Genomic DNA, 27,475 nt, shown 5'->3' with positions numbered 1-27,475 from the left:
ATCATGGTAATGAATATGCACGATATTGTTATCGTGGGCACTTCTTGACACCGAGAATAATTATATATTACAAATTATTCAGAATTTGGAATGCATTTTAAGAATACTTTTCCCATTAAATGGTCAAAATCCACATCACCGCTGTATGCTGCTTGAATATGGAATCAATATAATATCACATATATATACGCAAAAAAATAAAGTTTTGCAAAAGAAAATAAAGTTTTGCAAACGAAAATTAAAGTATTGAGGAAAATAATTTTGCTTTTTGCAAACAAAAATAAAGAAATGCAAAACATAAATGATACCGCGCAAAAGAAATGATTTTGCAATACATATTTTCCATGGTCATATCTGATAATTTATTTGCAACACTGATTTTATTTTGCGTGTCGGTCTAGTTTGAGCTTGCGCTGCAGTTTTTCCTGTGCGCTTCATTTTTTTTCTGCGCGTCTCGCTTTGTGGCGCTGTTTTGACGTGCGGGGTGGAGTCAAGGGACAGGGGCGTGTACAACATGCCTCCCTGGAAGTGACGTCATCGGCCCGACACGCAGCTGACTGATCCAGGTACTGTCATGATGAGCAGAGGCTTGCGAGTGGATCGCTTCTTTTTATTCATTAGCATTAAAACATGCATGGTTTCGTTTTATTAACTTTATTAACAAATGTATATGTGTATTAGCAGCGTTTGCTCAAGTTAAAGAAGTTGTTACCATGCACATCTGCTGTTTATTTTTCTCGATGTGCACTCTTTTACTGGCATAAAGTTGGCTGGACGTTGGACGTTCGATATTCGCAAATGGACGACGGTCTCTAAAGTTACATGCGAAACTACTATACACTTCTCTAACGTCAATAGCATGCAAGGATAATGACTAACAGTCATGAAAACAACTGCTGATTGTTCATCCAGGTGTCAACTATAATGCACACCTTTCATATTTTTCATAATTATTCAAATAAACTGTAAATCATATGTAAATATTGCTACTTTTCATTACCAAATGGACGTAAACACTAACGCTCAAATGAAAAATAGCAATATTTTACATATGATTTACAGTTTATTTGAATAATTATCAAAAATATGAACGGTGTGCATTAGTTGACACGAAGATGAACACTTTATAGTATGTTTTATGAAAGTGAGTCATTTTGTTCAAATGCTATTGAGCTTCAAATTATGGCATATTTTAAATTTGAGCCCATTCGGTAATGACAATGAACAATATTTTACATATGATTTACAGTTTATTTGAATAATTATGAAAAATATGAATGGTGTTCATTATAGCTGACACCCTAGATGAACACTTTACAGTATGTTTTATGAATGTGAGTCATTCTGTTCAAATGCTATTGAGCTTTAAATTTGTATTTAAGTGCATTCGGTAATGAAAAGTAGCAATATTTTACATATGATTTACAGTTTATTTGAATAATTATGATAAATATGAATGGTGTGCATTATAGTTGACACCTAGATGAAACACTTTACAGTATGTTTTATGAAAGTGAGTCATTCTGTTCAAATGCTATTGAGCTTTAAATTATGGCATATTTTAAATTTGAGCACATTCGGTAATGAAAATTAGCAATATTTTACATTTGATTTACAGTTTATTTTAATAATTATCAAAAAATATGAAAAAGGTGTGCATTATAGTTGACACCTGGATGAACAGTTAACAGTTGTTTTCATGACTGTTAGTCATTCTCCTTGCATGCTATTGACGTTAGAGAAGTGTATAGTAGTTTCGCATGTAACTTTAGAGACCGTCCCCATTTGCGAATATCGAACGTCCAACGTCAAGCCAACTTTATGCCAGTCACACACTTTTATAGCATTAAAATGTGTATTGTTTCAATTGGTTAACTGCATGTGTATTAACAGTGTTTGTTTAAGATCTCTTAACCTGTGGGAGGACACCAGCGCACAGAAGCGTTCTTTGTTCACATTAGTTCAGAGTTACTGCTAGTTTTTAATGTAAAAATTATGCAATTCACTTCATAAACTATAACGTACATCATTAAAGAGGTCTACAACTCAAGTTTTATATCGATCTCGACTTCGTTTTTCATATACATAACTCCTGGCATAAATTAAAAAATGAAGCTCGAATCTTTTTGGTTTAATTTTGCCACGAGTTTAATGCATAAACAAACCCGCGTGACCATAGCAACCTGAGATTATCAGAGATTGATCAAATATTTTTATCCATCCAACAGTCCGTTGATCGTGTCTTAATATATGTGCATATAATGCTTTTATTATTTTTATGATTATATATATATATAATATATCCAAGTGGATGCTGCACACATGCTGGTGGTCAGGAGGAGAGACCCCCCACATGATCGTGCAGCGAATTGGGTGTACAACAATACATTATAAAGCGCTATATAAATGCATCATTCATTTATTCATATAGGCTAACCGTATATAATAATTGATAATAATATTATATTAAATAGGGCTATATTTTGAATATTTATTGTTATGCTTATTTCCCCTTTTAATTCGTGTATTGCTAACCTAATTAACGTTCTTTGTTAAATTAGCTAGTGTTTTCATTTACAAATGAAACTAGCCAATTATTCATTTATAATTCTAGTATTTATTATTATAGGGTTATTGTTAAATTCATCCCTCTAAAGTGCACTTCCAGTAAAAAATCTTTATTGACATGTCAGGCTTTTACAGTATAGGCTATTATTTACAAAACTCTTCAGGGCTGCGTTTTCCAAAAGCATCGTTAAAAACTAGCAGTAACTCTGAACTAATGTGAACAAAGAACGCTTCTGTGCGCTGGTGTCCTCCCCAGGGGTTAAGAGATTTTAAACAAACACTGTTAATACACATGCAGTTAACCAAATGAAACAATACACATTTTAATGCTATAAAAGTGTGCACATCGAGAGAAATAAACAGCAGATGTGCTTGGTAACAACTTCTTTAACTTGAGCAAACGCTGCTAATGCACATATACATTTGTTAATAAAGTTAATAAAACGAAACCATGCATGTTTTAATGCTAGTGAATAAAAGGAAGCGATCCACTCGCATGCATCTGCTCATCATGACAGTATCAGTGAGCTGCGTCTCGGGCCGATGACGTCACTTCCAGGGAGGCATGTTGTACACGCCCCTGCCTCTTGACTCCACCCCCACGTCAAAACAGCGCCACAAAGCGAGACGCGCAGAAAAATGAAGCGCACAGGAAAAACTGCAGCGCAAGCTCAAACTAGACCGACACGCAAAATAAAATCAGTGTTGCAAATAAAATAATAGATATGACCATGGAAAATATGTATTGCAAAATCATTTCTTTTGTGCGGTATCATTTATGTTTTGCAATTCTTTATTTTTGTTTGCAAAAAGCAAAATTATTTTCCTCAATACTTTAATTTTCGTTTGCAAAACTTAATTTTTTTGCGTGTATATATGAAATTACTTTGACTCCATACACTATTGAAAGACTGCGCGTGCGCTCTGATATAAACAAGCAGGCATGAGAAGCACATGAAGGAACACGTGAGAGACATTCTCTCTCTGACAGCAGATGGCGCTAAAATGCAGCCTGGAAACCCCGTAAATAAAGCAGCTGCTACTTTCTAAAACGCATTTAAATAATTTAAATAGCCATTCAGATTTGTGTATTCGCTATGGTGTTCATCACAGAGCCAAAGACTTAAGTATTTAGACTTAATAGGCTGTTCATTTTCAAACTTTTTTACATTTTAATCTGGACTACAACATGCACTAGATATTGTTTGAAAGTGTTTTGATCCTTTATTGTTCATTCACACTTTACATTAGGGCTTCATTAGTTAATTCATTAGTTAACATAAACTATCAATGAAAAATTATTCTGAACATTCATTAATCTTAGGTATTCCAATATTTAATAACACATTGTTAAAATCGAAAGTTGCAACTGTGTTATTTAATGAGCTAACATGAACTAAGACATGTATTTTTTAACAAAGATTAATAACTTCTGTAGCAAATGTAGCTATTGCTCATTGTGAATATTAATGCATTAAGGTTAACTGAGGTCTTATTGTAAAGTGATATCTATTGGTCTTTAAAGTTCTTTTGCACTTTAATCTGTGTAAAACGTTTAACTTTATATATTTTTCTGTATTTCTTTATTGTATTTAAATATTCAGTTATTTTTGTTATAAGAAAGACGTTATTAAACCTGTTATACTGTATTATGACCACCTTTTTAAAACTAAATTTCAATACCGTGATAATACCGTACCGTGATACATTAACAATTAATTGCAACATGAAAATTTAATACCGGCATATCCCTATTTATGAGTGAATCTTTTTCATGATTGTAATATTAAAAATTGGTGTATTAAATATAATATATACACTACCAGTCAAAGGTTTTTGAACCGTAAGATGTGTAATGTTTTATAAAGAAGTCTCTTCTGCTCACCAAGCCTGCATTTATTTGATCCAAAGTACAGAAAAACCAGTAAAATTTTTAAATATTTTTACAATTTAAAATAACTGTTTTCTGTGTGAATCTCTGTTAAACTGTAATTTATTTCTGTGATGCGCAGCTGTATTTTCAGCATCATTACTCCAGTCTTCAGTGTCACATGATCTTCAGAAATCATTCTAATATGATGATCTGCTGCTCAAGAAACATTTATTATTATTAATATGTAATTTATGTGGAAGTATTTCGAAATCTGTTTTCTTAATACTGCTCCCGCTGAATTTCTGGGGAAGTCTGCTTTTTTTTTCCCATGGAATTGAGTGACATTTAAACTGTTGCCATGGGTTCATTTCTCCCTGTGGGTTAAAGGTTTGAAATGTTGCTTAAATTACATTTGACTGAAATGTTCGTATTGAAACATTTTGCATTCTACCTGTGATAAAACTGTGCTAGATGTTAAATTTTGAGAGCAATTATCAGCTCGGCTCTAACGGCAGCACAGCGCGAGCTAATGCTGTTTCTGACTGTTAATTAGACAATATTTTGCTGAGGGTTTGCTGAGTTACCAATCAAATTAAATCAGTATCGACAAAATTTGTGTTTTCAGTGCAGAGGTGGCACAGAATCTGCATCTGAAGTGGAATTTAAATGCTTTCACGAAGACAGTTTAATGCAGGACTTGAATGCAGTTAACCTTTCAGTTGCAAACGCATAATTAATGTTTTGATGTTTAAAAAAAAAAGTTGAATATTGATAATTGAAATGATTTGGGGAAAAGAAGGGAAAAAAATACTTTAAATATAAACCTAAAATCCCAAGTAGGTGGTAGAAAATCACTGCACAAGTGAGTCATTGAGTCATTCACTCAGCCGATTCATTCAAACAGCTGCTTGATTCAGTAACAAAACATTGTGGTGTTGCTCAGAGGCACAAAACAGCTCTGCTGTCACTTTGTTTGGAACTATTTTCATTGTCGAAAAACAGCAAAAACAAGAACTGCTGTGTCTAAAATGTAAGTCACTTAATATTAACTTCTTGTTTATTGAGCTGTACTTCGAATCAATATCACATTCGCAGTCGTACTGATATTTGGAGAAAAACGTCACTCTTCGTGTGATATTAACTATATCAGATGATATAAATGTAAAAGTCATATGGGGGCATATTTCCCCCCTTATCTTGAATTCTAGGGTAATTCTAAATGTATTTTAATAGACTAAATCACGCAGTGAAAGCGTGAACTCTAATTGTGCTCGTGCAGTAGTCTAACCTGCATCTCAAAGTGTATGCGTGCACTCTCTGGGTGTGTTTTTGTTTGGTTTTTGCATATACTCAATGTCAGATCTCATCGTTTAAACAGCAGTTACTATATTTTCGTAGCCAATATGTATCGCACACAAATGCCTCCTTCTGACGACCTCAACAGCTCTGACAAACACGAGAAACACTGTGCCATGAACAATCCCGTTAGAAGGCTTTTCCATGGATTGACTGTAGTAACAGTAACCATGGTATTGTGGCAGAAATATGGGATATGCATATGGAATTTCATTATATTATTAATGTAGACGTGTTAAATGTATCAAAGGAGTAATGGATGTTATTGAGCTGTAGCATCTGTGCATTTGTATTTAGACTACTGTTTTTCATACAAATACAATAGAAACCATATAGTTACATTTTATTATGGTAGAGAGGTGCTGCTGAATGTAGTTTTACCTTTTGTTATTATGATCTAATCGTGTGATACTATAGATGACCGATGGTTAATTTAAATAGAAGTGAGTCCCAACTCAAACTCAACTCAAACAGTCAGAACATTAAAATTTTACCCTGTAAGGTTGATACCATTTTTATAGATGTTACAGTTTTTGTTTTGCATCTGCATTGTGTCGTCAAAGTCAAGGAACACAAACCTGTTTCATAATTTGAAGATATATCACCTGTTAGAACATAAAGAAACTGAGAAATATAAATAAATAGTCATATCCAATTGGGCTCAACTGATGAAATGTTTAGTTGTTGGGGGATTTAGTTCTCAGAGCCCAATATCTTCATCTTTGATGACTATTTTGGAATTTTTTTATTTTTTTATTTATGGATTTTTTTTTTCTTTTATGAAGTACTATTGCTGCCCAGACAGAAATTTATAATTATTCCAAAAAAGTATTGTTCGAACCTCTACGAACTTTCATTGAATACTAGGGCTGGGCGATATGACGATATTATCATATATCGACGATGTCTAAAAAGTTGTATGATGTCGATGGCAACAGTCAGGTAACAGATGATTATCGGGAAAAAAAAAGACTAATGATAAACCTAGTAAGTTGCAAAAAATATTTTACATAGCACCATAGTCACCATACAGGTAATTTTGCATGCAAGAAGAAGAATTTAGTAGGAGGGTTGGGAAACGAAAAGCTATTCCAATTTCGGAAATCAGATCAGATGCGTAAGGTCAAGAATCAAATTACTTGTTATAAAATTATATTTTGATTCTTCTTCTCGATTTTCGTGTGCACATTTATTGTGATTTCAAAAGATTCATCTGCAAGAAGATGAAATAGAACTCACTTCTGCACTCGCTGTTTTCCGCGCTGAGCGCACACACACACACACACACACACACACACACACACACACACACACACACAAAGCGCACACACACTTATATACACAAACACTGGACTGAGCTCTCTTTCTCACATTCTTACACATTCAAATGGACAAATACACACAGAATTATATCAAAATATCCCATAAATACAATTGGTTATGTCTTAAATGAAAGTAAAGAGTTGAGAAAGAAAACAAGGGTGTATTGGATCCGTGCATTGACAGCAGCCGCTGCCACCAGTCATTATAACGTTAATCAAAGAACAAAATAAACTAAAATCCCTCACTGATCTTGACTGAATCACTTTTGTAACCTCAGTTTATATTTTATTTGCCTGTTGTTCGGCACTGACTGTAATGGCAATGTGCGTCTGTGTATGCAATTATTTTGGAGATGCGTTCCAGTATAATTTATCCTTATTTAGGGTATAGGCCTTTTCTATTTTGATCTGCAGTTTAATAAAAGTTAAACAGAAAAATTACAAAAAGGAGCACTGCATGCTTTTCTGAATATTTATTTAAACAGACTGTGTAATGATGAAAAACCACAAGCATGACAGGTATAATTAAAATACGCAAATTCCTTCAGCGCTAATTTCCGTGTAATATTTTTACAGATTTTTTTAAACCGTGTATACAATATAATTAATTAAGCTGAGATAAAGCACTATAAATTCTTAATTCATTTTTAAACAAAACTATAAAGTTTTGTTGCAAACAGATGAAGAGTTTATATGCTTCGAAGCTTGCCCTCGCACACATTCAGAGTTTCTGCAGCCCAACACTGAATATTATATTGTGGACGTTGTATTTTGATTAATGAAATATAAATAATAAAAAATTACAATACAAAAATGAAATTTAAATTACCCTGCTTCTAAATAAATAAAGCAGTTATTTTTATTTTGTTAAAAATTGGCCAAAAGAGACCTCCGATCTAGTAGGCTACCAGAAAGTCCAACTTCACAATGATGAACTTAAAATTGGGTTCTATTATTTTTCCCCAACAGTTCTCCTCAAAAAACAAAATTCATTTCAAACACAAATTTGATAAGAACAGAGGGGAAATTAGTAGCAACACCAAAATAACAGCAAAGCTAATGTTTTCTGTTAGTTTAAGCACAAACTAAGAAAAGTAAAACCAATCATTGTGGCAATAATTAAGACCAAACTGAACATGGTGTGTGTTAGGGCTGGGTGATATATTGTATGGTTCCCATGATTACCGCTAAATCGCCATCACCTGCTTTCAAATGGAGAGGCATTTAATAGACAGAGCCGTAGATCACTGACAAGCTACGCAATATCGGGTTCATTATCACAGATGACTCGCCTTCGATAATGAACGCAATATTGCGTAGCTTGTCAGTAAACTACGGCTCTGTCTATTAAATGCCGCTCCATTTGAAAGCAGGTGAACCGGCTTTACTGACGAAATGCGCGTGACAATCGCATGGCGATATATCGCCCAGCCCTAGTGTGTGTTTTTGGTGCATGTCAGCAATGTTGTCTCGGCGGAGGCAGGGCGTGGTGGAGGTGGGGCTTAGTAGAGCCCTGCACGGGCCTCAATTTAGGCCCGGTCCCTGGCCTGAGACGCTCAGGGCTGCGCCCGGCCGTGTCCGACAGTTCATCAGAATTACCGACCTGAGCCTGCCTTTTTTCCCCCTTCTCCCAAAACAGCTTATAATACTGTTTCAGCTATTAAAAATAGTTCAGTTTTGTATATAATGGCAAAGTGTTTATATTTCGTTTTTTTTATTTTTTTTTATTAAGTTAATTTCGAAAAATATTTGGAGCATTTTTTGTTCGTTTAATATAAGTTTTTGTTTTTTAAAGTAATGACCAAGCGGCCAGCAGCAGACAGTAAGCTGATCATATGTGTTGATCAATTTAGCCTTCTCAAATCATCACGACTTGCCTAAAATAAAAATTATAGATAGACTAAAACAGTTGAAGCATATAACAATGCTTAAACGTTAAACCTAGATAAAGTGTGCTATATCCAATAGTTTGTGCGGCGAGTGGAAGCTGCGCGCTTTGCAGGACATGGAGGTGCCAGCGTGATCACTTGCATGTTTTCCATGAATATGCCATCATTTTTGCTCATAAGGTAAGAGTTATTCATCATTTGTAACTGTAAAGGGTCTACTTTTATTTTTGTTCACTCACAATATCAAAAAATATTGTGCTTTTATAAAATAAATAAAACAAACATGATGCACTTTCTGCCGTCTGGTCTTGAATAGGAGCGCTTCACAAAAATTAACCGAAACTCAGCGAATACATGCCTCACAGACATGATAAATATATCTATAGAAAGCTTTAAATCAGTACTTAACGAAATAAAACATATCGAAAACAAAAACTCTTTTATTATAATCATAATCCGTATAGATGCATTTCTTGGAGATGGCGAGCACTGCACATGACCAGTTGGCTCGTTGTTTGTCGTGGTAATCAAATCAAAACTCTTTCAAAATGCAGCTTTTCCCGAAGCATTGGGAACTTTCCACGCTCCAACTTCTCCCTGATGCTCTGCATGGTCAGCTGTCACCTGTATGCTAATGTGTGCGTATATGCGGTGCGTACTGCGTAGGCAATGTATAATATTTATAATATAATCATTATAACAGTATTTCATACAGTAGCCTATGTGTGCTCTGCGTGTATATGGGCACAATAAAAGGAGAGAAGCTAAATTAGCCCAAGCCCGACCCGAGCCCGATCTGTAAAATAAAAAAATGGCCCGAGCCCGGCCTGAATGGACTCAGCGTGTCGGAACCCGACGGGCTTGCAGACCTCTAGGGCTTAGGTGGACTATATTATCGGATATCACAATATTTTTAAAGGCAGTTAACGTTAAGATATTTTTGACATCTCGCCCAGCCCTAGTCTAATGTTAACAAATGAAATGTTGACCCTGGAAGTGGTTTAAGACTGTGAAGCTTTTGGGATGTTGATGGAAGCGATCGACTTCATCTGTGTTGGCATTATCGCTCTGAATCCGATCCGGGTGTAATCTTTGACAAAAATGCAATTTTTGTTCAAAATGTTGCTTTTTTTTATGAAACTACCCACATTCCATTGTCAAAAAGAGACTGCATGAAGCTAGAATAAAACAAGGTTTTTTTATTTATTTAAAAACAGAGGCTCTTCTTTCTTTTGACATTTTTGACACACAACAAAATACTCTTGGGGGCCAACTTTTTTTTTTTTTTTTTTTTTTTTTTTTTAATGTTTACTAGACTGTGGCGGCCTGCGTGTTTCAACATGAAGTACACTTTGATCGCTCGCGTGATAAGCTTGAGATCCGGGGCCAGTTGCATCAACACAGCCACTATTTTAATACTCAAAATAAAAGCTCAAGGGTTCATCTCTTGCAAGCAGGGCCTACAATTAACGGAGTGCACAGAGAAAATACTGCACAGGCACAGCATACTCCGTTCACGATGCTCGAAATATTGGAAGACAAATATAAATATTTTGAACAAAATGGACCAGACAGATGAATTTAGCTTTAAAATGTGCAAAATTTTATTCCAAGGTCCATCCACGGTCCCACAAAGTCCTATGGGAAACACTGGATCTCTGTTAGTATATCAACCTCACAGGTTTTAAGAGCAAAAAGATTTGGATAAAATGTCTTTTAAAACGGTGTGCATTTGTTCTGTGTACCGCCTGAGGACGCTGTTTGTGGTTTGTTGATCACAGCACCACTTCTCTAAATAACTACCCTTAAAATACCACAATGCCACAGTATGTGTGTCAGAAGACAAACCAGATGAAGTCATGATGCTCCGAACTGATCACACATCAGCAAACCGTTTTCGTATATTTCATCGGTAAAGCTGCACAATTGATTGTATTTCAATTGTGATCATGATTTCTGCTTCTCTCCTTTAAGCACAATCACCTGCATTTATTTTCACACTGGTTATTTATCCTGAAAACGCTAAATTTCACATTTGCGTTATCTTGCATATTGCAAAAAATATGAACCGAATGCACTACATTTGAAAAAGTAGAAAATAGACCAACTTACAGCCAAATTCAAAACATGAGAAGATGTGTTAAACAAGTTTGCCTGCATCACTTGACAGCTCTAAAAAGTAGAATAATCTATCTTCACATGAATACCTCTCTGTGTCAAAGTGCACGGAGCATAAACGCCTGGGTCGTAATGAAGAAACAGGAAAGTAGTTGTGTAAGCGGTCAAGACTGATATTAAAGCAATCATGGGTTATACACTTATGGAAGCATTTTCTCTAATATGTTTACACATAGGACTTTTAATTGTTTATTTTGTTGTCTGGGTTTTTTTGTCTGACACTTTCTAGGTAACTATTGTTGGAGTGATCAGAAGCACTGATAAATCCACAATCAACATCCAGTATAAGGTGGATGACATGACAGCGGCTCCCATGGATGTGAAGCAGTGGGTCGACACAGAGGTACTGCGCTAGATGGGTCTGAGCTTTGTTTCAAGGGTTGTAATCATATTAAAATGTGATTTTTAGGAACCAAAACAGGGTTATTGTAGTTAACTTAAGTTAAAACCATTAACAATCATTTTCATTGCTTGAAAATTTTAATATGAAAAAAAAAACTACTAAAATTTAAAACAAAAAAAAAATAAAAAAACAAAAAAATTAAAAAAACTAAAAATAAAAAAAAAACAAAAAAAACAAAAAAAATAAATTAGTTCAAAATATGAACAAAAACTATAATGGTATGCTAATGATACAACACTGGCATATAATTGAGTAAATAAAGTCATGGATGGTCCTATAGTGAATAGATTTGTCTTGTGCTCGGCTTTGTTTTATGAGATTGTCCTTTTGAGTGGAATCTGGACGGTTTCTGTGGGTCTTACGTTTGAATTCTCCTTTTGTCCTTCTACTAAAAGGCTTTAAAAAGTCTTAAATCAGACCAGAAAGTCTTAAAGTGGTCATGAACTGGCTTTTTTATTATTTTGTACTGTTGTCTGAGGTTCACTCATGACGTTCGTGTGATTTTTACCTTCAAAAACACAAAATCAATTAGTATTAGGCTATTTTCTCCCCTGGTTTTGAGGCTGTCTCGAGAAATGCTCTGTTTTTATGGGCATTGAAGACTTGGAAGTAAACACCCACTGCTGTGATTGGATAATAGTTTTGCACAGTAGACTAACTTTCTGTGTATCTGTTTGACAAGCTACTTCCTTCATAGTTTGAGCCTTCTGTGACTTTTCTAAACGATCCCAGCCGAAGAAGAAGGGTCTTATCTAGCGAAACGATCAGTTATTTTCTAAAATGTTTTTACAATTTATATACTTTTAACCTGAAATGCTCGTCTAGTCTAGCTCTGTGTGAATTGTTTTTATTTTTAATTTGTTTTTTCCCAGTTCATGACAGGTAGGGTAGGTCTAAAATCTCCCATTTCATTTTCTCCTCCAACTTCAAAAGCGTCCTACATCGCTGTTTTACCGTTTTTTTTTCTTTTGTTTTTTTTTTTCTTTTGTAAACTGCATTTGATCTTCTTTGCATGTTCACTTTGTAAACACTGGGTCGGTACTTCTGCAGCGATGTAGGACGATTTTGAAGTTAGAGGAGATTCTCAATTAATGACCCCTTTAAATTCATAGTCATAGCAATAAATTTTGCATGCATTGCAAAAGTTAATGTCTTCCTTAGTATTTTTGTTTTTCAATGCAAATATCAACATCCTTAAATCAAGGTACTTTAATTTACTTGAGAAGCAAATTTATTGAAAACGTGAACGCAGTTGAGTTTATGCTTTAAACTATCTGTCATTGTGGAATGAAAACTTGTTTTCCCTTTGAATTAAGTGGATTTTTATAAAACATATACTTCTTATTTAAATCATTAACTTCATTTTGAACAGTGTCCCATAAAACATGACTTCTTATTTTCTGTGTTTTTGCTTCTCAGGTAAATATATCTTGAGTTCAGTATATTTAGTCATTTGCACTGGAAAAAGACACAAAACACTGAGGAAGAACTTGACTTTTTTTGCAGGCTTATCTGAAGGTACAGCAGAATTACTTCCATGTTGGAGTGTTTGGGATCAGAGCTGATGTAAAAAGTAATGGAGATCTATTGGAAGTTGTTTTTTTTTAAACCAATGCAAGACATTGAGCTTCCTAGATTTAGGGAACATATGTGACCCTGGAGCACAAAAGAAGTCGCTGGGGTATATTTTTAGCAATAGCCAAAAAAACATTGGATGGGTAAAAATGATCCATTTTTCTTTTATGCCAAAAATCATTAGGATATTAAGATCATGTTCCATGAAGATATTTTGTAAATTTCCTACCATAAATATATCAAAACTTAATTTTTGATTAGTAATATGCATTAAGAATTCATTTGGACACATTTAAAGATGATTTTCTCATTATTTTGATTTTTTTTTTTTTGCACCCTCAGATTCCAGATTTTCAAATAGTTGTATCTCAGACTTTTTTTTTTTGTGGTTTTGTGGTCCAGGGTCACATATAGGTTTTTTTGCAATCACGTGATTTGCAATGACGCACATAATTCTAAGGGAGGACAGGAAGTGAAAAGCAGAATATATGTCACTCCTGAAACTGTGCTGCATGTACAGGGTATGTGGCTGCTGATTTCGGTTAGCAGCACTTAAAACAAAACTTGTATTCAAATTTTGACTTAATTATAGACTAGAAAGCAAGCAAATAGCGCTTCCATATAATCACTAAAAAGGCAGTCTCACTTTTGCACATTTGCGCACACGAGCATTGTCCGACTCGGCTCCTCCCAACCGCAGACGCAGGTTTACAAGCCACTTTCTCTTGAGTTTTTCCGTCAACCCCCCCATGAACAACAACATTTCCGTACATGATAAAACCTGACCGATTTCAGTATCCATAAACAATGCAAAAATTTTGAGAATCTGCTGGCGACTCCTATATAGAAACATCTCTTTCTGCCCTCCTGCTGCATTTCACACCACAGCAATGACATCATGTGCAAACAACTTATTGACGTATTGTGCTTCATTCAGTTTATTCTTTAATGTTTCTTTACTTGGTCTTTAAAAACTCTTAAATTTACCGTCATCAAACCTGCAGAAACCCAGATAAAATGATGTTTAAATGTCCTTCTTTAGAAGCCACAAAGATCTGGAAAAGTCATGGAAATTGACTGCTCAAAAAGTTTGGGAATCCTGAAGATAATAACCTCTATATTTTTAGTCATAAATCGTGTTTATTTTGTTTTTCCAGGACATGGGTGTTGATAACTCGGTCATTCCTCCAGGCTCTTACGTCAAAGTTTCCGGCAACCTCCGCTCTTTTCAGGTCAGAACTTATGTGTAACCCATGTAAATTAATGGAAATGAAAGTGCTGTTTTTATAATCTCTCACATGTGTAAGCTGAAGTCCAGAATGTGTGGAAGTTGGAGTTGTTGCACTATTTAATTATTAAAATATAATTTCCTGTGCATTCTGCAGTTTGAGAAATGATAGAATCTTTTTTACTTCATGCACTTAAAGGGTTAGTTCACCCAAAAATGAAGATGAGGCTGTGTTTTACTCACCCCAGAGTAGGGGTGGAACGGTACAGAGACGTCACGGTTCGGTACGTACCTCAGTTTGGGGGTCACGGTTCAATACTATTTCTGTACAAAAGGAAAATAAATAAAAATCTACTATGCTCGGTTTCTTTTTATTTTGAACAGACAGTAGGACAAATTACAATTTTTTTTCCACCTAGATGTGAAAATACTAAATATTATTACATTACGTTAAATATGTGTAATCTGCAGTAGCCTACATATATACATACAAGGAATAAGTTCTTGAAATATATTTGATTTAGTTTACAGATTAAAATGGGAAAAAAGCAATATATGCTGAGTTTATACAGTGATGCATTATTAATAAGACAAAAAGTGTTTAAAGTTGATTCTGCTGGTATAAGGAAACAGTTGAAGTGATATCAAGACATATCAGTTCCAGCGTTGCTAACTTGACAGCACAGTTGATACTTTATCAAAATAAAAAGTTGACGTACATTATGGTGACCCATACTCAAATAGTGCTCTGCAAACCCATCCGAAGTGAACACAGCAGTGAACACACACACACACTGTCACACACCCGGAGCAGTGGGCAGCCATTTTATGCTGCGGCGCCCGGGGGAGCCGTTGGGTTCGATGCCTTGCTCAAGGGCACCTAAGTATGGTAAAGCCTATAGAGACCTGTACATGCACTTTCCCCCCCACCCACAATTCCTGCCCGGCCCGAGACTCGATAATTGGGAGTCCGACTCAAATATGGAAAAATATTATACACGAGCACAAAGCTCCAATAAAGCCTATAATTTCGTATAATCGCAAATATGGAAGTATTATGGAATGTTTGGATTTGTGCCGAATGAGAGAGGTAGGATACACGAGCACAAAGCTCCATTTCACAAACAGTTAAGTGCACAAGCCTTTAAAGTATACTCCTTTGTCAGTCTGTGAGAGACGCATTCAGAGTCAGCACATGGCCACTGTCAAGTGGGCTTTGTTTTCAAGTGCGCAACTCACGGCATTCGCTGTTCTTCTGCTGGCAGCCGGTTATCAAACAGCATTGCATTGCTGTGGACACCCCCTCCTGGATTAAGGGTGAATTGCCTGTATTCATTGTAAGGCCTCATGCACCGAAACGGGATGTCCGTACTGTGACGGTTCGGTACAATTACATGTATCGTTCAACCCCTACTCCTATATGACTTTCTTCTTTCAGACGAGTCCAGTCAGAGTTATATAAAAAAATCTTTGATCTTTTAAGCTGTTTAATGCCACTCAGCAGGTGTTGCATGCATCAGTCCAAAAGAAGTTAAATAAAAAGTGCCCATCCATAAAAAAAAAAAGGGTAACAGCGCAAAGCCGAGCTCATACAACATCCGCCCGGAACTGCTTCCGTATACAACAGTGAGCGCAAGCTAGATTAAAGTGATTATTACGTTTTGAATATGGATATTTTTCTTACAAAAATGCATCGATTCACTACAGAAGGCCTTTGTTCACCCGCCAGAGCCGTGTGAGACACTTTTTTTTTTTTTTTTTTTTTTTTTTTTATGGATGGGTGCTTTTTATTTAACTTCTTTTAGACTGATGCACTGCAACACCCGCTGAGTGGCATTTAACAGCTTGAAAGATCAAGAACAATTTTTAATATAACTCTGACTGGATTCGCCTGAAAGAAGAAAGTCATAATCTGAAACTCATGTAATTTGTGCACAGTAGTTTTATTAACTAAAAAATAACACCAAGTAGTCTAACAAACAAACAATCACTCATACAGGGGAAAGGGCAAATGAGATTTGATGGATGAAACCATCAGGAAAACCAGAGAATGAAGCTTTGAAAAGAGAAAGAAAACCAACAGCGGCGTTTATTGTGGGGTTTAGCTTAGCTGTTCCTTAGCTATTGCTTAGCTGTTCCTGTGGCTCAGTGGTAGAGCATTGCGTTAGCAGCGCAAAAGGTCATGGGTTCAATTCCCAGGGAAAAACTGGTAAAAAAAAAAAAAAAAAAAAATGTATAGCCTGAATGCACTGTAAGTCGCTTTGGATAAAAGCGTCTGCTAAATACATAAATGTAAATAGCTTATACTAAATCTGTTTCGTTCAGTTAAGTGTACGATACTTGCATTGCCTTGGCCTTGAACGAGCGTCTGGATGCAGTCTGGGATGAAAGTCTTGGTGGTTTGGAGGTTCGGTGGTGTAGGACTCGCGATCACCTTCTTCCGGGTTTGAAGAGTGATGAACTCCATGCATGAAACAGTTTACAATACAAAAGACAATATACAACATACACAATGACCTGAAGTATATGTGTGTTCATTCAAAGAAAGGTTTTCCTATGAATTAATAAGAGAAGAGTGGATTTTTATGGGTGTCATGTGGGTGAGTAAAACACAGCCTAATTGTAATTTTTGGGAGAGCTAACCCTTTAAGATCACCATATGTATTCCTCTGCATTTATCACAGTATGTTGTTCGGTTTCTGCTGGAAGAGTGTTAGTGAAGCCCCAGGTTCATAACTCCCTTCTACACTACTTAAGAGTGTTTTGTGAAATAGAGTAACCCTACTTGCCCGTTGGTCTCTATGCATCATGGCCCCCTGAACATCTTCAGTAATGTATACAGTATGTGTATGAGTATATAAAACACCAGTATGGCCCTCGCTGGTGTGCTTTTCCTCTTTCTTCTATGCAGTATTAAACTGATTGTTTTGTCTTATTGCAGAATAACCGGTCTTTGGTTGCGTTCAGCGTCCGAGTGCTGGAGGATATGAATGAAGTTACTTCACATATGCTGGAGGTTGTGAACGCTCATGTGCAGCAGAGCAAACCACAGAACACGGTTAGACTAGCCTGTACTTCTCCCTCGACACTTCTGCTAACTCACAGCTAGTGATTTATGACATCTTTATTCATACATGACAGGGATGGTTACTCATGAAATCAATACAGGGTTCCTGCAGGTCATTAATGTCTTTAAAGGGGTCATATGATAAAATTTCAAGTTTTCTTTTATCTTTGGAGTTGCAAAACTCCAAAAGATATTCTTTATAAAAGTTAAGACTTGTCCACGGCTTTTAAGAAGTGTAGAGTAGCGCTTGTTGTTTGTCGTTTCTCCGATCACAAATGCAGACATGGTTTTATGTTTACGCAGCGTAACATTTTCATCACGCTTAAGGAATTCGGCCAATCACAAAGCACTGGATAGCTGGCCAATCAGAGCACACCTCGCTTTTCAGAACGATGAGCTTTGTAAAAATCAACGCGTTTCAGAAGGCGGGGCATAGAGGAGAAACAATAATGTACAGTATGTGGAAAATAATGTGTTTTTTGAACCTTAAACCACATAAACACATTTCATTACACCAAATACACAAAATAATGTACTTTTTAGCAGCATCACATGACACCTTTAAAATGTACAGCTCAGAATTTAAGCCCATAAATAAAGTCTTAAATATATGAAACAATTTAAATATCTGAGATGTTGAATGGAAGATTTGTATAAATCATATATAATATAATATGGGACAGTATAATAATTAGGGTTCTATAAAATCCATTTTATGTCTTCCTAAAGACAAAGAAAGTTTTTCCATTTAAATATTTCTGGATTCAGTTTTAATAATCATAAAATATTTCTAATCAATTAAATTCATAACATTTGAACAATTTAACAATATTAGTGTCTTATGAAATTAATGTTTCATTAAACTGTATTATTGTTGCTACTACACATTCTACTGTCAAATTCTGTCATAAACCGTTATTTTGATGGGTTATTGAGTTTCTGTGTGTGTCTGATGTTAGTTTTCTCAAATAAATGACTCTCAGAGCAGCTCTGGAGGTTCATGTCCTTATACAGTGAGACGCAGACGAGCGTCACACACACGTGCGTTTGTGCAGCAGACCAGACTGTGGCACGCGGAACATACAGACTTCACTTTTTTACGTTTTCATGATTTAATCATACAGCCCTATGTTTTATTTATTCTTCCAAAATCATAGGGCCCTGAATAATATAAAATATAATTTTGGAATATAATATTGAAACTTCCATAGTGGAAGCAGCAAAATATGGACCTGGCCAATATATCTCTCACTATTTCATAAGTGCTTTGTCTGTTGTGGCTGTGTTTGATAATCGATGCTTTTTCTGTTATAGATGGGAGGAGGCGGAGGAATGAGCGTCATGCCCACGTCACATACTAGCATGAGCAGCATGGGCTCCACAGGAAGCTATTCTGCCGCTAGTATGATGCTCGTCAATGGTTTGAGTGCCAACCAGAACCAAGTGAGTGAAAAATGCTGGGACATAATTTGTGTGTGTACTGGTGCTGTGTTGGATACATCGATGTGACGATGTATTGTCACAGAGATTTGATGATAAGAGTATCGATACAGCTGGCCCTGTGTTGATAGTGTGACACAGCAGTGGGCCATGCTTTATTTTTAATACAAGAACACTATTTAAAATGGAGTAGAAAAGTGCGAGGTTTCTAAAAAAATAATGAATAGAGCATACTATATAGGCTGCAGCAAGGTTTAATCTGGCCGCAGAGGAACAGAACTGGGTTGCCTGATATAAAAACAGAGCTTCCCACTTGTGCAATACAGAAATATCTGCTAAGTGTGCTACTTATCTTTGTCAACCTGGCAACAAAAATCATCCTCCATATATCCACTGTGACAAAACAAGCTTGCTTTCTGAAAACACCTGTAAGCTTTAGGGATGGGCTGGTATGAGATTTTGATGGTATGATAACCTTAAGCAAAAATATCACGGTTTCAGCTCTGAAATGTTATTTTTAAATGACTGGGTAAAAAAAGAAATCTATTTTTTTCCAGCTGGACAATATATTTTGTTTTTGAGCAACATACAGAATATTAGAAACAGTAGAATTAGTTTATTTTTGTAATTACGGTTATTTAATTTTAGTTATATAATTCATATACATATAATTTATATCATTTCATATCATTTAGTTATATAACACTAATCACACACATAATCTGATTTAATAATAACCCAATTTGAAGCAAAAACAGAATGTTCTGACAAGCTTCGTGAAGTTATACCACGTGAACTTTTCAGAAGAAAAAGTATTGAGGATTTTCTTCCAATAGTTTGTGCATCATGAACAGTGAGTGATCTGCCTGATACAGTATTTTACTCTGCGTCAGTCTTCAGTGTCTCTGGTCTGTGTTAAAGGGCGTTAACAGACTTCATATTTTCACATAAATTACATTTTGGAAAATGATTGAATTCCAAAGCATTCCCTCCAACCTCACAACATAGACATTAAATAATTCAAAAAACGTCCGGTTGCCAATCGAATAAACCCCAAAGACATACTCCCACCACCTGCGCACCGTCGGCATTACATTATTTTCATCATCAAGAGGCCTCACAGACAGGCGCGCACCCCGTGGTACTGTTCATGTGTCGAGCTCATCCGTCCGCGCTCATCTGGGGTTAAGTATACTTCTGAAAGCTGTGCAGACGCAGCTGTGCACGAGACGGAAAGGAACGCTGAATGTGAAGTGTACCCGGGTCATCCTACACACACGTGACTGACCAACAGGAGGAGGAGGGGTCAGTGTTACTCTCTACACTGCAGTCAGTCTGAGGGATTCCTACTCTTTCAGTCATCGAGGAGACATGGAAAACACATCATAAAACAGCAACAGTATAATGGAAAATATTAGTGGTTTTGAAAACCGTGACATTTTCAAATCGCAGTATACCTTGAAACCGGTAATGGGCCCATGCCTAGTAAGCTTGCAGTTTAGCGATCTCCACTTCAGTATTCTATTCTCAGAAAAGTGTAATTCATCAAATGTTCATTTATTAGAGAGAGAGAGAGAGAGAGAGAGGCTATGTATGTATGAATTACCACCGTTTTACCGCGTTTCTCTGTTAACAGTGAAGCTGTGGCTTTAATTCCTTTAGAAACGATGATGTTGCCAATTCCTGGAGCGATTAAGCTATTTAATTGATAAAATTGCGGGGCAGCGTTAAAAAGTTTGTTCCTGAATGTCTGCGTGCGGCCACAGCGTGATCTGTGTGAGTGACTGAGCGTGTGTGTGTGTGCGTTAGATACAGAAGACAGCACATTAGTTTAGAACTCTTCTCATTCAAATATAACTAAACCAACAAAATAAATTAATTTTTTCAATAAAAACCAACAACAAAAAAAAATTTTTTTTTTTTTTTTTTATATATTAGAATGAGTACATTACAATATAAATTTATTAGAACGAGTAGACTACATTATTATTTGTGGGTTTAAAGACAAGATGCAAAAAATCAGAATATTGTACCTGGTGGGGAGTGCCCAATGTAAACATGAAACATGTGCCATCACCTGTATTGTACTGTGGTACAGTTATGGAAGCCCTTCATAATGCAGAGGTCAGCTGCCTGCTCTGCCAGTAGTTAGTTAGAAATAGCCCTATAGTATGCAGTGTTTAATCAACAGCTGTTTTACTAAATTCTGCCGAGGTGAAATTCAGTGCAGTCCTTTATCATGATGCGTATCGTATCGTGACTTTGCTGGTGATACACAGCCCTAGTGTGCACACTGCCGTTCAAACGGTGGGGATCGGCTAGGATTGTAATGTTTGTAAAAAAGTTTCTTGTGCTCATCAAGGCTGCTTTTTTTAAAATCTTTGATCAACAATACAGGGAAAAACTGTAATATTGTGAAATATTATTGCAATTTAAAATATATAGTTTTTTTTATAAATATACTTTAATTTGTAATTTATTTCTGTGTTCAAAGCTGTATTTTCAGCATCATTACTCCAGTCTTCAGTGACACATGATCTTCAGAAATCATTCTAATATGATGATTTATTGTTAATGTTGGAAACAGTTGTGCTGCTTGGTTTAGGTTTGGAGTCTGTGATTTATTTATTTATTTATTTATATTTATTTATTTTTTTACAGATTATTTGATAAATAAAAAGAACAGCATTTAGTTAAAATAGAAATCTTTTGTAACAGTATATACACTACCGGTCAATTTTTTTAATTAAATAATTTATTTATTTATTTATTTTTTAAGTAATTAATACTTTTATTCATTAAGGTTGTGTTAAAATGATAAAAAGTGATAGTAAAGACCTAAATAGTTTGAAAGGATTTCTTAATGCTGTTCTTTTTATCTTTATATTCATCAAAGAATCCTGTAAAAAGTATCACAGGTTCCAAAAAAGTACTGAGCAGCAGAACTGCTTCCAACAGCATTGTGTGTGTGTGTGTGTGTGTGTGTGTGTGTGTGTGTGTGTGTGTACAGATGTGGTCAACATTTTACATACACTTTGCAGTATCTGCAAAATGCTAATGATTTTACCAGAACAAGAGGGATCATACAAAATGCATGTTATTTTTTTTATTTAGTACTGACCTGAATAAGATATTTCACATAAAAGATGTTTACGTGTTGTCCACAAGAGAAAATCAGTTGAATTTATAAAAATGACCCCATGCAAAAGTTAACACACGCTTTGTTGTTACCTGGATGATCCACAGCTGTTTGTTTTGTTTTGTGATGGTTGTTCTTGTCTCCCTTGTTTGTCTTGAACAGTTAAACTGTCTGCTGTTGTTGAGAAAAATCCTTCAGCTTTCACAAATGGTCTTTGGTTTCCCAGCATCTTTCAGAACCCTTTCCAAAAATGACTGTATGATTTTGAGACCTGAGGACAACTGAGGGACTTGTATGCAACTGTTACAGAAGCTTCAAACGCTCACTGATGCTCCAGAAGAAAAAAAAACATGCATTAAGAGCCAGGGGTGTAAACTTCTGAACAGAATGAAGATTCAACATTTTTCTGATTTTGCCTAAATATCCCTTTTTATTTTTTATTTTTTAGTTTAGTATTGCCTTTCATTAGCTACAGAAAATATTTGCATGTTTCTCAGAGGATAAAATAAGTTCAGTTTACCCTGATCATCAAATTCAGGACATTTTATTTAATATTTTATTCTCAATTTTGCTGATGTGGATTCTGGTCTTTGTGCAGGTTTTGAGTCTGATCAAGAGCTGTCATGAGCCTCAAGGCATCAGCATGCAGGACCTGAAGCAGAAGCTGAGCGGCATGAGCGTCACAGTCATCAGGTACACACCTCTCCTCCTGGGAAGCGTCTCTATACAGAAAGGGCTTTTGTAGTGAACCTTAATCCAGAAAGGGATCTGACGTTTCTCTTCCTCTTTCCAAATTTCAGTTTCTCTTCTTTTAAGCCAAGTGAGCTTTGAGAATAGCACGTCCTTTATTTCCCTGAAAGGGCTTCCTCTATTCTGTCATAGTTAGGTTCATGTGAGATTTTACATTAACTTGAGCTAAGTTCTCATCATATTTGTGACTCAGTGGTTTGTTTCCTAATCTGTGGCTGACTCTGTTCTTGCGTAGAAATGGTATTTCAGGATCTTTTAGTTCTGTCTTTGGCAAAGTTCATAGTTTTGCATTTAATTTCATTTTTATTCTTTATACTATTTTCAAATTGACTTCAGTTAAGGTTTTGTTAGTTTTAGCAATAAATCTGTAAATTACAGTTTTGTTTTTCTTTAATGCACATTTTTATTTTGTTGTAAAGTTTAATTATTTGTAATTCTAGTTCATATTGTGTTTCTGTCATTTTGACACAGAGAGGATTTAAACTTTTCCTGCAGGTTAATGTTATTGCAATGGACTAAAACTTACTGACTTTGCTCACACGGGGTTTTATATATGTATATATTAGGATATATATATATATATATATATATATATATATATATAATATATTATATATATATATATATATATATATATATATATATATATATATATATTATGTATATATATTAGGGGTGGAACGATAAGGACATCTCGTTTCGGTGCATGAGGCCTTACAATGAATACAGGCAATTCACCCTCGATCCAGAAGGGGGCGAATGTCATGAGTTGTGCACTTGAAACAAAACCCTCCAGACAGTATGTGCTGATTCTTGAATGCATCTTTCACAGACTCACAAAGGAGTATACTTTAAAGGCTTGTGCACTCAACTGTTTGTGAAATGGAGCTGTGTGTGTGTGTGTGTGTGTGTGTGTGTGTGTGTGTGTGTGTGTGTGTGTGTGTGTGTGTGTGTGTGTGTGTGTGTGTGTGTGCATGCACCGGCTCAATCACTTCAACTGATTCCTTATACCAGCAGAATCAACTTTAAACACTTATTAATAATGCATCACTGTATAAACGTCTGCTTTCATTTGTGTACACTCACAATAAAAAAACAAAACACTATGCTTTTGTAAAATAAAGAAAACAGATAGGATGTGCTTTCTGCCATTTGAGTTTCCTTTCCGTGAACAAATTAAGCCTGTCACAAAAATGAACTGAAACTATATAGATATATATATCTGTCTATATCAAGCATATATAGGCTACGTTACCTGTCACACTGGGTTTTTTTTTCTCTTGTTTATTTGTAAACTAACTCAAATACATTTCAAGAATTTATTCCTTGTATGTATATGTACTGCAGATTATATATACATAATTATATACATGTATACATTTTCACATCTACATGGAATTATTATTATTTTTTTTAATTTTTTACTACTGTCTGTTAAAAATAAAAGAAACCGAGCATAGTAGATTTTTTTTCCTTCTTTTTTTTTTTCCTGATGTACAATGATCCCTGAACTGAGGTACATACTGAACTGTGACATCTGTGTACCGTTCCACCCCTAATATTAGATGCACTTGTGGTGTTCCTGTTCAAAAATGACCAGCCTACAAAAAAAATTGCTCCTGAACTTCTTAAAAATATTAGATTCAATCTTTTTATCAGCTTGGTTTCTTTAAATTAGCACAGGTTTTGTATTTCTCTCCTTTTTTTTTTCTTTCTTTTTTCTTTTATAGGCTTCATTCACCTGAGCTTTTGCATCTCAGTTTTTGAGTGAACATTGCCAAAATTGTCCACAAATAATGTTTTTTTTTTGTTTGTTTGTTTGTTTTATTTACTCTAAAACTGAAAGAAATACAAAACCTGTGCTGACTGAAAGAAAACAAGCTGGCAAAAAGATCAGTTTCCAGGATTTGGTGATAGCATAATGAGAGATTTACAAACAAGCTTTCAGCACAACACAGATAAAATAACCACTTGAAGAATGACACATAGTTTTTTTTATGTCTAAAATAAGCTAAAATTTTTGAATATAAAGTCATCTTTAAACCACAACAGATGTACGTGCGCATCAGGAAGGCGTCTTTCCTGTCAGCAGCAGATAAGAGCGCTAAACTGATGATAAAGTGGCACCCGCATGACAAAACCACCAGACCAAGTGATTATTGAGATGAATCCGCTATTGGTGTCCAGTCACACGTACGGTATTATATTAAGATTTCTCATAACTTCATGTCTCATTGCTTACGGACAGCAGAACATTATTTTCAGCTTTCAAACGTAAGTGACATTCTGTTCACGTAAAGATTTTTTAGTAAATCTAAAGTGGCAAAAAAATCAATAGAACGGTGAAGCTAGGGCTGGTCGATATAGCTAAAAAAATTATCATGATAGAATATTTCATATCGTTCGGTATCAATAATTATTTATTTATTTTTTATTTTTTAAACCTTTCTTAATAAACAGAGCAGTAGGAAAAAAGGTTTAAATTTAACCCCCGTATTTTCAATTTACCCAATTTATTAAGACAAATAGCAACTAATTTTAGTCTTAACAAACAAAATAACAAAATAAAATTGAGACAAATATCTCCTTTCTTATATTTTATATGCAGATTAAACTTTTGGCCCATCTCCTGAGGGCGCAATGAGCAAAATAAGGCACCCCATTAAACGGTTTATTCAATGCAATAAAAATAACTGTTGTCTATAAAAAAGTGCATAACATCTAAACTATTATTTATAAATCAAATATGAATTTGTAAATTAATGCATAGCTTAATACAAATAGCCAAAGCTCCAATCACACGATTGCATTTAAAAACACATGAGACGCAGTGGACTGGAATAAAGCCACCACAAATTCTTGAGACGTTTTCTAAAAGTTGAACTTCTTTTAACTTTACATGGCTTTCTATTCATCTCTTGTGCAAGACGTGAGTGCAACAGTCATAGTTGTATGTCTCAAGAATGTGCCAAATATGCGATCTGTGTGAATGACTTGGTTTCGATTTTTTTTTTTTATCTTTAAGCAACAAACAAGAAAGAAGGAAAGTGTGCATAAACAAGATGTTTATTTGGTATTTAATAGGCCAAACTGGTTTTTGCCTATTGAAAACAATAACCGTAACCATCTGAAATTAACGGCAGTAACTGCACAGTAAGTAGCCTACATTCAGTACAAACATAGATGTTACAGACATCAGCATTTAGCTTTTGTTTTTGAATTGTGTTGAAACTACATAAACTGGGCTTAAATTAAAACATTAACTGTAACCATGTGAAATTAAAGACAACAACTGCATAGTTCTACAGTCTAAACAACACAATCAACACACATTCAAGAAGATGTTTAATCAGCATTCAGTATTTGTTTTAGTTTTTAAATTTGGTTTTAAATAAAAAAAAGGTCTTTACCAGTGAGACTAAATAAAAGTATGCTATATAAATACATTATTCCAAAATGTTAAAATCAAATAATGTTGGTGCGAATAAAACAAAGATGCAAAGTGTTTAATTCGTCCAATTTAAAAAGAAAATAATAAAAAAAATTGGGTATTGATTTACATCTATATTTTTTTTACTTGAGCCAATGAAAAATAAATAACTATTGTCTCAAGTTAAAAAAATATAAATGTGATTCATTACCCTAAAATGTTTTAATTGGATGAATGAAACACTTTTTTTTTGTGTGCTACAGCAGGTGATTTTTAAATCAAATTAAGTCAATGTAATTTTAAGGTAAAAAAAAAATAATCATCCTATACAAAACTGACATTTACTTCTGGCTTCTCAAACGTGTATGCAAGTTCTACTTTACCAAAAAAAAAAAAAAAAAGCATTTTAGTCCTTTTCGTTTCTCATCCAACACGCGAGAAGTTGAGCTGAACATCCCTTCACTGTCTGCGCTTGTGCAGGGCGGGACAGGTCCAGTACGCTCGCGCAGCTTCAGTGAGTGCAGGAAAGGGGCTCTTATTTTGTGCAGTAGGCTGTTCGCTTCCTGCTATCTGTGCCTCAGACATGTAGCTCTGCACTTCCAGTGCTGAACGGCTGCCCGTGTCCTGCGCACAGATTTTGAAATACTTCCACACAAATGACATGATAGCGAATGATTACAATGTAGTCTGTGCACGCAGGCGCACTTCCGAAAAAATTGGCCGAAAAAAACCAGCCGAACCGTCCGATTGCCGATCGCGTATTTTAAGCAAAAACCGGCCAGTTTCCGGTTTATGGCCGGTCAACCGGTGCATCCCTAGTTTTAAACTAACCAATATCATCTCCGCATTGAGCTTATTTTGAATGGAAAATGCAGCAGCGGTGCATCTTGTGGTTTCAACTGGATATAGATCCCTGGTACCTGGTCCATATGGAATAACGATCAGTATACTAAACATTGCACATCCTGCGATGTGACTATCGCGGAAGCGCACATTGCTTTAGCAAATAAGCTCAAAAGGGAAATGTATATAAATAATTACAATTAATTAAGATTAATTACAATTATTTATATGAGCTGCCAGTAGTAACTGTAGCAGAATTAAACTGCCATTGACTAATCTGTTCATCCAGCGAACATTTATTGCAATTTCATATCAACTCTAAGAAAGGATATTTTCGTGGCCGCAAAAAGTACTTTCATACAGTATTAATGCATTAGAGCATATAGCAAGGATCAAAATCGTAAAGGGACATTA

General features: G+C 35.3%; 1 protein-coding gene across 1 annotated transcript in view; it reads left to right on the top strand.

Annotated features, from left to right (window-relative positions):
• LOC109068204 (replication protein A 32 kDa subunit-like) overlaps nt 1-27,475 on the top strand; it is a 31,650-nt gene that overhangs the window by 2,908 nt on the left and 1,267 nt on the right. The window contains exons 4-8 of the mRNA XM_042771881.1: nt 11,416-11,529; nt 14,322-14,396; nt 17,334-17,450; nt 18,774-18,902; nt 22,637-22,731. Of these exons, the coding sequence (XP_042627815.1) occupies nt 11,416-11,529; nt 14,322-14,396; nt 17,334-17,450; nt 18,774-18,902; nt 22,637-22,731 (530 nt within the window). The remainder of the gene's footprint in view (nt 1-11,415; nt 11,530-14,321; nt 14,397-17,333; nt 17,451-18,773; nt 18,903-22,636; nt 22,732-27,475) is intronic.

Source organism: Cyprinus carpio, chromosome A16 (genome assembly GCF_018340385.1).
Source record: "Cyprinus carpio isolate SPL01 chromosome A16, ASM1834038v1, whole genome shotgun sequence".
NCBI lineage: Eukaryota > Metazoa > Chordata > Actinopteri > Cypriniformes > Cyprinidae > Cyprinus > Cyprinus carpio.
Note: the sequence above shows the minus strand (reverse complement) of the source record. Positions and strands in the feature narration are given on the sequence as shown.